The sequence below is a fragment of the Lucilia sericata genome, unplaced genomic scaffold (assembly GCF_015586225.1).
Source record: "Lucilia sericata isolate MDLA Ls3-8-SP2 unplaced genomic scaffold, ASM1558622v1 Contig002586F_arrow, whole genome shotgun sequence".
NCBI lineage: Eukaryota > Metazoa > Arthropoda > Insecta > Diptera > Calliphoridae > Lucilia > Lucilia sericata.
The window spans coordinates 33,849-45,783 of record NW_023996346.1 but is presented as its reverse complement, the minus strand read 5'-3'; the positions used below and the strand labels follow the sequence as shown (position 1 = coordinate 45,783).

Below are 11,935 nucleotides of genomic sequence, written 5' to 3'. Positions count from 1 at the left end.
CCGTCGGTATTTCAACTTTATTTTGATTTAGAGTTATTAATATAAAGATCTAGAATATTTTGGTTATAGGAAACTATTCCTACTAAAACTCTATACATCATCTCAATTCCCAGACTCTTGATAATATTGCAAACTTAAAATGAGGTTTTAAACTTTGACCTTTTGATTTTTTAATATATATTTGTTTAAGTGATTTTTTGTAAAGTGTCAAATAACTTTTCAATTTTATGATTAACAATTATCGTGTGACCAATCATTTGTAGCGTCATAATGACGCTATAATTTTTTCAAAAAAAAATATATTCCCCTAACTAAGCACATTTTTCAGGAGTAATATTACGAAAATTGAAATACAACTTGTTTGAAAACATTTAAATTAAAACTTTTAACACTTTAACAAACAATTAACTGGATTCCAGGAATGTTAAAAACACAAATCATTATTAAATTACAGTTGTCTGCTAAAAGACGGCATTTTAAATTAGAATAAAAGTACTTTGTAAAATTTTTATTAAAATTCATTTAATTTTAGGTTATCGCGGTAATATCTCCTGTAAAACTGTCTTACATTTGGATAAATTTTCCCCCTATGCCACAGACAAAGAATTGGATCGTAGATTTCATGATATAACCAATGATTACGATAAATCACCGCCTCCCACAGCCACCGCTTCACCCATTTATCCCAGTTTAAATGGTATAATTTTTGATAGCGGTGTAGGAGTCGGGTCACTGCCAAGTGATCTCAATGGTAATACCAAAAATCTAAACAGTAATAATAGCAGTAATATGAATATCGGGGGTTCAATGCCTCTGGCGAATGCTCAGCATTCGGTAAACGATGCTTTGGGTAATTTAAATCGTTCTACGGCAGGTTTAAATGGCTCCGGGTTATTGTCGAATATAACGGGAGCTCATAATAATGCTGGGAATATACAAATGAATCGTAAATTTTTACAATTTACCACAGATCAGGTGAGTTTTTTTATAAATTCTTCAAAGGTTTAACAATTATCAAAACTCTCTTGTTCTATGCTCCCCAGATACAATGTATGTGTGAGGCGTTACAGCAAAAAGGCGACATCGATAAACTCACCACTTTTCTGTGCAATCTACCTGACTCAGAGCTGTTCAAAAACAACGAAAGTGTTTTACGTGCACGCGCCATTGTAGCCTATCATCGCGGTCAATTTCACGAGCTCTATCATTTATTAGAATCCCACTGTTTCTCTGCCAAATATCATGCTGATTTACAAGATCTCTGGTTTAAAGCTCACTACAAAGAGGCTGAAAATGTCAGAGGTCGCCCACTGGGTGCCGTTGATAAATATCGTTTACGCAAGAAATATCAATTACCCAAAACGATTTGGGATGGTGAGGAAACGGTGTATTGTTTTAAGGAGAAAAGTCGTAATGCTTTAAAGGATTGCTATCAGACAAATCGTTATCCTACGCCAGATGAAAAGAAAACTTTGGCCAAGCGGACGGGCTTGACACTGACGCAAGTCTCGAATTGGTTTAAAAATCGACGGCAGAGGGATAGAACGCCGCAACAGAGACCGTAAGTAGTTGAAGTTTTGAATAGATTCGACTTAACATAATTAATGGAGAAGATTCACAAAAGTATTATTATTGGATTTTGAAACGATTTAGCCATGTCCGACCGTCTGTTTAACGTTCTGTCTGCCTATTTAAAGCGCTATAGCATCCGAACGGAAAGAGCTATGGGGCTGTAGTCTATAGTCAAGACTATAGATTGGTCAATAGTGAAGACTAAAGATTGGTCTATGGACAAGACTATAGATTGGTCGAGAATGTAGATTAATCTATAGTCAAGACTATAGAATAGTCCACAGTCAAGATTATAGATGGTCTATAGTCAAGACTATAGACTGGTCTATAGTCAAGACTATAGACTGGTCTATAGTCAAGACTATAGACTGGTCTATAGTCAAGACTATAGACTGGTCTATAGTCAAGACTATAGACTGGTCTATAGTCAAGACTATAGACTGGTCTATAGTCAAGACTATAGACTGGTCTATAGTCAAGACTATAGACTGGTCTATAGTCAAGACTATAGACTGGTCTATAGTCAAGACTATAGACTGGTCTATAGTCAAGACTATAGACTGGTCTATAGTCAAGACTATAGACTGGTCTATAGTCAAGTCTATAGACTGGTCTATAGTCAAGACTATAGACTGGTCTATAGTCAAGACTATAGACTGGTCTATAGTCAAGACTATAGACTGGTCTATAGTCAAGACTATAGACTGGTCTATAGTCAGACTATAGACTGGTCTATAGTCAAGACTATAGGCTGGTCAAGACTATAGATTGGTCTACAGACAAGACTATAGATTGGTCTATAGACTGGTCTATAGTCAAGACTATAGACTGGTCTATAGTCAAGACTATAGACTGGTCTATAGTCAAGACTATAGACTGGTCTATAGTCAAGACTATAGACTGGTCTATAGTCAAAACTATAGACTGGTCTATAGTCAAAACTATAGACTGGTCTATAGTCAAGTCTATAGGCTGGTCAAGACTATAGATTGGTCTACAGACAAGACTATAGATTGGTCTATAGTCAAGACTATAGACTGGTCTATTGTTAAGACTATAGGCTGGTCTATAGTCAAGACAGTTCTATTGTCAAAACTAGACTGATCTGTAGTCAAGACTATAGAATGGTCTATAGTCAAGACTATAGACTGGTCTATAGTCAAGACAAGACTATAGACTGGTCTATAGTCAAGACTATAGACTGGTCTATAGTCAAGACTATAGACTGGTCTATAGTCAAGACTATAGACTGGTCTATAGTCAAGACTATAGACTGGTCTATAGTCAAGACTATAGACTGGTCTATAGTCAAGACTATAGACTGGTCTATAGTCAAGACTATAGACTGGTCTATAGTCAAGACTATAGACTGGTCTATAGTCAAGACTAGACTGGTCTAGTCAGACTTCTATTGTCTTGAGTTGACTATAGACTGATTTATAGTCAAGACATAGATTGGTCTATAGTCAAGACTATAGATTGGTCTATAGTCAAGACTATAGATTGGTCTATAGACAAGACTATAGATTGGTCTATAGTGAAGACTATAGATTGGTCTATAGTGAAGACTATAGATTTGTCTATAGTCAAGATAGATTAGTCTATAGTCAAGACTATAGATTGGTCTATGTCAAGACTATAGATTAGACTATAGTCAAGACTATACATTGGGCTATAGTCTAGACTTTAGACTGATATATAGTCAAGACTATAGACTGGTCTATACACTGATCTATATAAGACTATTAACTGGACTTCCAAAAGACTTTCTTTGGAAAATTATTTCGCCTTAAAGTTTGCAAAAACTAGTAACTATTTTAGCAAACATGTTCTAAATCTCTTGACAACTGTCAAAGTTTTTGACAAGCCAACAAGTGTTGCCAGCTGTGAATAATTAAAAAGTCATAAAATAACTATATAAAGCAAATTGTTTCAAAATCATTTGTAAAAATAGTTCAAATTCTAGACATTTAAGAATTTTCTCTAAAATTTTATAATTTATAGTATATTTACAATATTTACAACAAATATTTATATTAATTTCTAGGAAAATCTTTAAAAACTCTTAATAATTATACAAGTTTATGATAATTTCCTCATAAAGCCCTTTAAACAAATCATAATTTTTCCTCAACAAATATCAAATTACATAAATCCAATCAAAGAAACATATAAAAAAATAAAATTTACAAGAAATTTGTTAAGAAAATAATTTTCATTTAACACAATAACAAACACTTTTTTAAGAAAACAATGAAAAAATTATATAAAACTAGGCAGCAAAGCACTTAAAATAAAAAAAAAATCTGGACAGAAATTCCCCATAACTCATAAAAAAAACGAAAATGTACTCTTTTAATACATATGGCAGAGAAATATAAATTAATAAAACTGCTACAGTTTTACAGCTAAAAATTGGCATTAAAATACTGTAAAAATTGACCATTAAAATAGGCACGTACACTCAACACAGGGGAGCCTAACAACAAGCAAGAGGCCTGCTAACATAAACCCAATACTAAGTGCCACACAAAAGGCATAAAACATTAAAGTAGTTACCCCTAATTATAATGAAAGCAAATCCCTACTAAAACACATATAGAAACACTTCAGTGAGTTTTATGTGTTAAAAAAAAATAAAAATTCAAAACCGAAAAGAACAATTATAATTGCTAGAACTATTTTAAATAAAATTAGACTAAAGGACGCCTACATATGTATGTATTTAGTTTAAAAGCAAGCCCACACCATGAATGAATGAGTGAGTAAAAAGTGGCTGCCAGACGTATGGCATGTGCAACACATTGTTGCAGTTACTTTTGAAAGACTCCACAGGAGGGCGTGAATAATTTTAAAAGGACAAGTGCCATTTTTATTTAACACATGTTTTATACATACATACACATATCTCTTTATATTTAACTTAAATTTAAAGATTTTCCTTTATACCCACTTGAAATCATATTAATTTTCCATAATGGTTTTTCTTTTTATTTGTTTTTAGTGACATTATGTCTGTGCTGCCCGTGCAACAATTGGATCCTAATGGTTTTCCGCGTATGTTTAATGCTCCAAGTTATTATCCCGAGACCATATTTAATGGTCAATAACATTAGTTGTTAGATGTACAAAATTTATATCAATTTTAAGTTTTATTTTCACACAAAGTTATTTCTCTCTTTCGTCACAAACACAGTTTATTTATTTTGACATTTCGAAAATGTTTTTCTAGCTAAACAAAAGCATACTTTTAAGCGGTAAAAAAGCAAATCAAATTAATCGAACATCTTTTTAGATAAAAGTTTAAAGAAGACAATTTCCTTTAGAAGCCTTTATATAAGAAAGTCACTTTTTTAAGGAATTAATTAGTATTCTCTGGTCTATAGTCTAGTCTATAGTCTAGTATATAGTCTAGTCTATAGTCTAGTCTATAGTCTAGTCTATAGTCTAGTCTATAGTCTAGTCTATAGTCTAGTCTATAGTCTAGTCTATAGTCTAGTCTAGTATATAGTCTAGTATATAGTCTAGTATATAGTCTAGTCTATAGTCTAGTCTATTGTCTAGTCTATAGTCTAGTCTATAGCCTAGTCTATATTCTAGTCTATAGTCTAGTATATAGTCTAGTATATAATCTAGTCTATAGTATAGTATAGTCTATAGTCTAGATTCTATTCTATAGTCTAGTTTATAGTCTAGTCTATAGTCTAGTCTATAGTCTAGTTTATAGTCTAGTCTATAGTCTAGTCTATAGTCTAGTCTATAGTCTAGTCTATAGTCTAGTCTATAGTCTAGTCTATAGTCTATTATATAGTCTAGTCTATAGTCTAGTATATAGTCTAGTCTATAGTCTAGTATATAGTCTAGTCTATAGTCTAGTTTATTATCTAGTCTATAGTCTAGTCTATAGTCGAGTCTATAGCCTAGTCTATATTCTAGTCTATAGTCTAGTCTATAGTCTAGTATATATTCTAGTCTATAGTATAGTCTAGTCTATAGTCTAGTATATATTCTAGTCTATAGTCTAGATTCTATTCTAAAATCTAGTCTAGTTTATAGTCTAGTCTATAGTCTAGTCTATAGGCTAGTCTATAGTCTAGTCTATAATCTAGTCTATAGTCTAGTCTATAGTCTAGATTCTATTCTACAATCTAGTCTATAGTATAGTCTAGTATATATTCTAGTCTATAGTATAGTCTAGTATATATTCTAGTCTATAGTATAGTCTAGTCTATAGATTCTATTCTATAATCTAGTCTATAGTATAGTCTAGTATATATTCTAGTCTATAGTATAGTCTAGTATATATTCTAGTCTATAGTATAGTCTATAGTCTAGATTCTATTCTATAATCTAGTCTAGTCTATATTCTAGTCTATAGTCTAATATTTAGTCTAGTCTATAGTCTAATCTATAGTCTAGTTTATAGTCTAGTCTATAGTCTAGTTTATAGTCTAGTCTATAGTCTAGTCTATAGTCTAGTCTATAGTCTAGTCTATAGTCTAGTCTATAGTCTAGTCTATAGTCTAATCTATAGTTTAGTCTATAGTCTAGTCTATAGTCTACTCTACAGTCTAGTTTGTAGTCTAGTCTAGATTCTATTCTATAATCTAGTCTAGTTTATAGACTAATCTATAGTCTAGTCAATATTCTAGTCTATAGTCTAGTATATAGTCTAGTCTAGTCTAGTCTATAGTCTAGTCTATAGTCTAGTCTATAGTCTAGTCTATAGTCTAGTCTATAGTCTAGTCTATAGTCTAGTCTATAGTCTAGTCTATAGTCTAGTCTATAGTCTAGTCTATAGTCTAGTCTATAGTCTAGTCTATAGTCTAGTCTATAGTCTAGTCTATAGTCTAGTCTATAGTCTAGTCTATAGTCTAGTCTATAGTCTAGTCTATAGTATAGTCTATAGTCTAGTCTATAGTCTAGTCTATAGTCTAGTCTATAGTCTAGTCTATAGTCTAGTCTATAGTCTAGTCTATAGTCTAGTCTATAGTCTAGTCTATAGTCTAGTCTATAGTATAGTCTATAGTCTAGTCTATAGTCTAGTCTATAGTCTAGTCTATAGTCTAGTCTATAGTCTAGTCTATAGTCTAGTCTATAGTCTAGTCTATAGTCTAGTCTATAGTCTAGTCTATAGTCTAGTCTATAGACTAGTCTTTATTCTAGTCTATAGTCTAGTCTATACTAAACTCCGGATTAATAAAAAATAAAAAATTTTCTTCACAACTTTTTTCAAAAACTTTTAACCGCTAAAATCTACTATCTATGATTTTAATATAGAAAACATTTCTATTGTTATTCACTAATAAACTGTAACCCGCTCCCTCTTCATTGTTTTCCTCTGTAAATATTAGTTAAACGTCATAAAATGACAATTAAACTTAAAATGTAAATGTATGTTTTTATTAAAAAAATAATAATTAATAAATAATTTTTAAGTTTAATTTGCAATAAATATAGTTTTAAGTTAAATGTAATACGTAAATAAATTTTAATGAAAAAAGTAAAAAACTCGTGGTTTTTATAAAGAACCAAAAATATTTTCGTTCGGAAAAAGAGTGTTAAAAATGGATGGATGCTTTTCCCGAGAAATTGTGTTCCCAGTATACGACCCGTCAAGTCTAGTGTAAATTATAATACTATTATTTTTTTTTTTTAAATACTCAAAAATCAAAGTGATTTTTACATAAAAATAAATAAATTATTAATTGTTGTTCAAAAGGCTGATAAATAAAATATAAACAAAAGAAACTAAAATTTCCAAATTGTTTGTTGACCTTTTAATATTAATAAAATCGTCAAAACAATGAGTCAGCTGGAACAACTATAACTACTTGAGTAATTAAAATTGGGATCACAACTATAAGCGATAATAATTTGACAAAGATTTTATATGGAAAAGAATACAAAAATTTCTTTGTGTTTTGCTAATCTTTCTAACGATTCTCTGATGTTTTCTCTTTTCTTGTATTACCAATTTTGGTATTACAGCAACATTTTCAAAACTAAACAATTTTCTTTGTTCAAACTTAAATACTATTTCGCTAGTCGTTAGCAGTCATAATTGTGATTACACTCTAAACCACCCCTAGCTTGATACTAAACAAAACATTAACATCAATAGTAGCAGCAGCAAAAACAACACACAAAAATTTTTTTTCTTTATGTTAGGTATTTCTTTTCTTTATTTTATGTACCTATTTCTAACTTATGTTTTCTTCTTTACATTATTCTTTATAATTCCCAATTAGTTTATTGAGAAATACTTGATCAGTGTTGCCAATATTTTTTCATCATTTCCCATTAAACCATGTCCAAAAAAAAAAAAACGCCAGAAACCGTCAGATTTAGGTATTTGCAAAAGCCGCCAGAAAACGTCAAATTTAAACTGGATGTTTTACAAAAAAAAAAATACAAAATTTTAATAAATTTAAAAAAAAAATAAGAATTTTAAAGGTTTTTATATAAACATTCAAAATCCTCGCAAATTGTGCATTTTGGTTTTTACATAGAATTTGTCACAAATTGTATGGGATTTTACTTCCACAACACTGATACATTTGATCGCCTATTTGAACTGATAATTTTAATATAAATTTTCTGTTCTAAATAATACAAATGTGCAAGTTTACCCACATATTTCATGAATGCCCTTATTGAATTTCGACTATTGAAAGTAGTCCACACTATAGATTAGACTTTAGATTTTACTATAGACTGGACCATACACTATACTATAAACTAGACTAAAGACCATACTATAGACTAGTGACTGGACTATAGACATGACATAATAAAGTAAGGGGACTGCAATAAAGTAAGGTGACTGCAATAAAGCAGCTGATTATTTTTGTGTAGAGTATGTATAATGTCAAAAGTTGTTATTGTTTACATGTTAAGAATGTTATTTGTTTACATTTTTTATATCATTTTTGATATTAGTATGATTCTAGTACAAAAACAAAATGCATGTTGTTTTTGTAGTGATGCAGTCACCTTTCTAAGTATGCCCTGGACTAGACTATATACTAAACTACATACTACACTATATTCTAGAGTATACACTATAGATACGCTATAGACATTTGTAGTTATTTCATTTTATACGTGAAAATTCTCCAAATGCTGGTTAAAAATCACCAAATTTCCCGCTAACCGCTAAAAGAAGCATTTTCTCCCGCGATCAGTGTGACCATTTTGGCATTTTTGCAGCTAGATTTAGCATTTTTTATTTTGATTTAGCTGTAAAATTTTAATTTAGCATTTGGCATTTTATTTAGCATTTTTATAAAATATTTTTAGCATTTTTAGCTTTTTTTTTTGCAATTTTAGTATATAAACAAAAAAAGACAAATTTTTGCAAAAAAGATTTATATTGGAAATAGGTTTAACCGGAAAAAATCAGAATTAAATGTCTACCCAAACTCAAGCAACAAGAAATATGAGAAATGTAATAATTTACACTGTAATTCAAAGTAATGCAAAAAGATTCATGAAGATAAATAACTGAAAATTACGCCAATACAAGTGAATACTTTAAAATGTTGTATTCCAAAATATTTTTCTGAAACGCAATGCTTTTTTAAATTCGAGGTGATAGAAATAATTCAAGAGATTTCATATATTTTTACAAATACGTTCAGTACGCTATTTTACAAACTAATACTTTTTGTTTGCTCATGGAATGAAAAATATAATTTTGGAAAAGGTTATGTATGACGGTTAATTAACAAATTTTATTTTTTCCTATACGAAATAAAGAGGTTTTAATTTTTATCACCCTTCAGGAGTTCTTGTTAATTTATTGAAAATAAGTATTGAAAAAAATCAATAATATATTATTAAGACTTTCTCATCCTACTTTCTGTTCTTTTTATTTTTACCAAATTTTTAGTAATTTTGTTGTCACGTTTTTTTTTTTTTAATTAAAAAAAATACATAAATTTCGAAAATATTATTGACAATTTATTCCAGTATTACAAACTTACGGATTTGAATATATCTCTCAATTCATTTCATACATTCTCATATATATTTTTCCGAAAAATATCTTGGAAGTATGAGTTATAAACCTGACATCTATTCACCGAGATTTAAAATTATTTCAACGGAATTTTCAATATTTTTGTGACATGAAAACCATTTTTAAAGTGTTTTGAGGAAGACAAATAAAATTGTTTATATAAAAAAAAGTAAAACTAGAAATATTATACTTTTCCTTCCGAAAACACATATAGGTTTTATATCATGAGCAACTAGTGTAATTAATAGAGTTTTAATGTAATTTTTGCATTCAGAAATGTTTTAAAGTTAGAGACATTACATATTGCTAAATTTACAAAAATTTTGAAATAATTTTTAGCATTTCTGTTTATCTTAATACCACGGAACTTAATTTTTTACCCTACTCCACTATACTACGTTTGAGTATACTAATCGGTTAAGAATCATTTTCTGAATCGATTAAGCCATGTAAGTCTGACCGTCTGGTAGAGGTTGACATTTTCAAAACAATAAGCACGTATGCTTTTTGATCCAATGACAAAACCTTTTAAAAATGGTTAAAGTCCGTCCTTTTTTTTACCTTACCCCCCAACATATACAAATGTATAAAGCCTTTCTCAGAAAATTAGTTTAAATATATCGGAACCAAGGTTCAATTCAACATTCATTCAACAAAAATGCTTTATTACGAAAAATAAATCAAATTTTATACTCATATGCTCAACCACGGCAGAATATACTTTCTTACTTAATATAAATTACAATGAATTTCAGTTACAAATTAATATGAATTGTTCATAAAAACACTTAAAAAATTTTAGCATTTTAAAATCAATTTAGCATTTTTTCTAGCATTATTTTGGATGGGATTTAGCCGCAACATTTTTTGAGACCTGGTCACACTGATGTTAACAATTTTCATAACAAACTTTGACAATTTGCTTCATTTATCTAGTTTAAAAAAAAGTAGTCAGCTGTTCAAGCATAGTTGCCAGATGATTTGTGTGTAAAATCGTCAAATTTCGAGGAAAAAATCGTCAAAATCGTCAACTGATTTTTCGAAATCGTCAAAGCTATTTTCCATTTACATGTTTGATGGTATTTGTACGATTTCATTGTGATTATTTTAACTATCGAGAAATAGATTTTAGTTTTGTTTGTTTGTACTTTAAGTTTGCTTAGCTGCATCTGCAGCTAAGACTTCTTGGCCGAATCGAAAGATTATAACGCCAACACCAATTATTCCAGTAAGACTGGACAGAATATCAAATTGAGTTTTTTTGGTTCTCCACCATAATCAAAATTAAAACTTAGGTTAAGTTAACACGAATACATATGGTCAACATGCACTTCAAAAAACCGTAACAAAACACACATTTGACCAATGCGGCAGAGCAAAAAGAACGTCCTGATTCCCCTTAAGCGATAATGGCAACGACGCACGACGATCTTCCAAAAATACCACTTCTTCTATCCTTCTTCCCACTACCAATTATTATAGATCTAATAACCCCTAAGTGCTGGTCCAAAAAAAGAGAAATTCTCAAACATTTTTGAGTTCGTTATTACGTAATTCATTCGATCAATGGACATTCTCTAAAACATTATAATGTTTCATTTTATAAACATTTTCATTTGATATTCTAAATACGTCGATATTCTTAAAAATTATGGACAGAAAAATGATAAAATGTATTAAAATTAGTACAAAAATCCTATTTTAAAAAATCGTCAAATTTAGAGTTAAAATCGTCAACAGACCATTTTTGACAGTGAAAATCGTCAAAATGACGATAAATCGTCAAATCTGGCAACAGTGTGTTCAAGTGATGCTACTTTATTAATTTATTTTGCACTGAAATTTATTTATTTAAAAAACCACTCAGAAGTCGTTTTATCCGTGTTAACCGAGCGATCATCGAAGAAATTTTATCCCACTAGCCCCAAAAAGACCAGAACAAAGACAAAATTCAAAACCTCACGCTACAGATAAAACGATATACCTCCTCATCGCGGGGACGAAATTTTTCATTTTGCGATGAAAAATAATGAAGACTGACTACAGAAATGATCCTGTGAAGTATAGTCTTAAATTTTCAACCACAAAATTCAACTATTTCTACAAATTCTCAAATAAACTAAATGGGAATTATAAAGAATAATGTGAAGAAGAAAACATGCGTTAGAAAAAAAAACATAGTTGAATGTGAAGAATGAACAACCAAAATAAAACAACAAAAATACGGTAGTAAAATGTAGGAACAAAATTGTGTGTGTGTTGCTACTATTGCTGTTAATGTTTTGTTTAGTATCAAGCTAGTGGTGGTTTAGTGTGTAATCACAATTATGACTACTAGCG

General features: G+C 30.0%; 1 protein-coding gene and 1 non-coding gene across 2 annotated transcripts; one reads left to right on the top strand and one right to left on the bottom strand.

The window, feature by feature from the left end:
- Nucleotides 1–532: 532 nt before the first annotated feature.
- LOC119614107 (homeobox protein six1) lies at nucleotides 533–4,935 on the top strand (the record flags this gene model as incomplete). Its single annotated transcript, XM_037970202.1, has 3 exons — nucleotides 533–975; nucleotides 1,044–1,561; nucleotides 4,577–4,935. Coding segments are annotated over 3 exons (1,067 nt in total), but the record flags the coding sequence as incomplete, so codon positions are not given.
- Nucleotides 4,936–11,453: 6,518 nt separating this feature from the next.
- LOC119614112 lies at nucleotides 11,454–11,666 on the bottom strand. The gene has a single exon (XR_005232299.1). It is a non-coding gene; the product is annotated as a small nucleolar RNA U3 (small nucleolar RNA).
- Nucleotides 11,667–11,935: the final 269 nt, after the last annotated feature.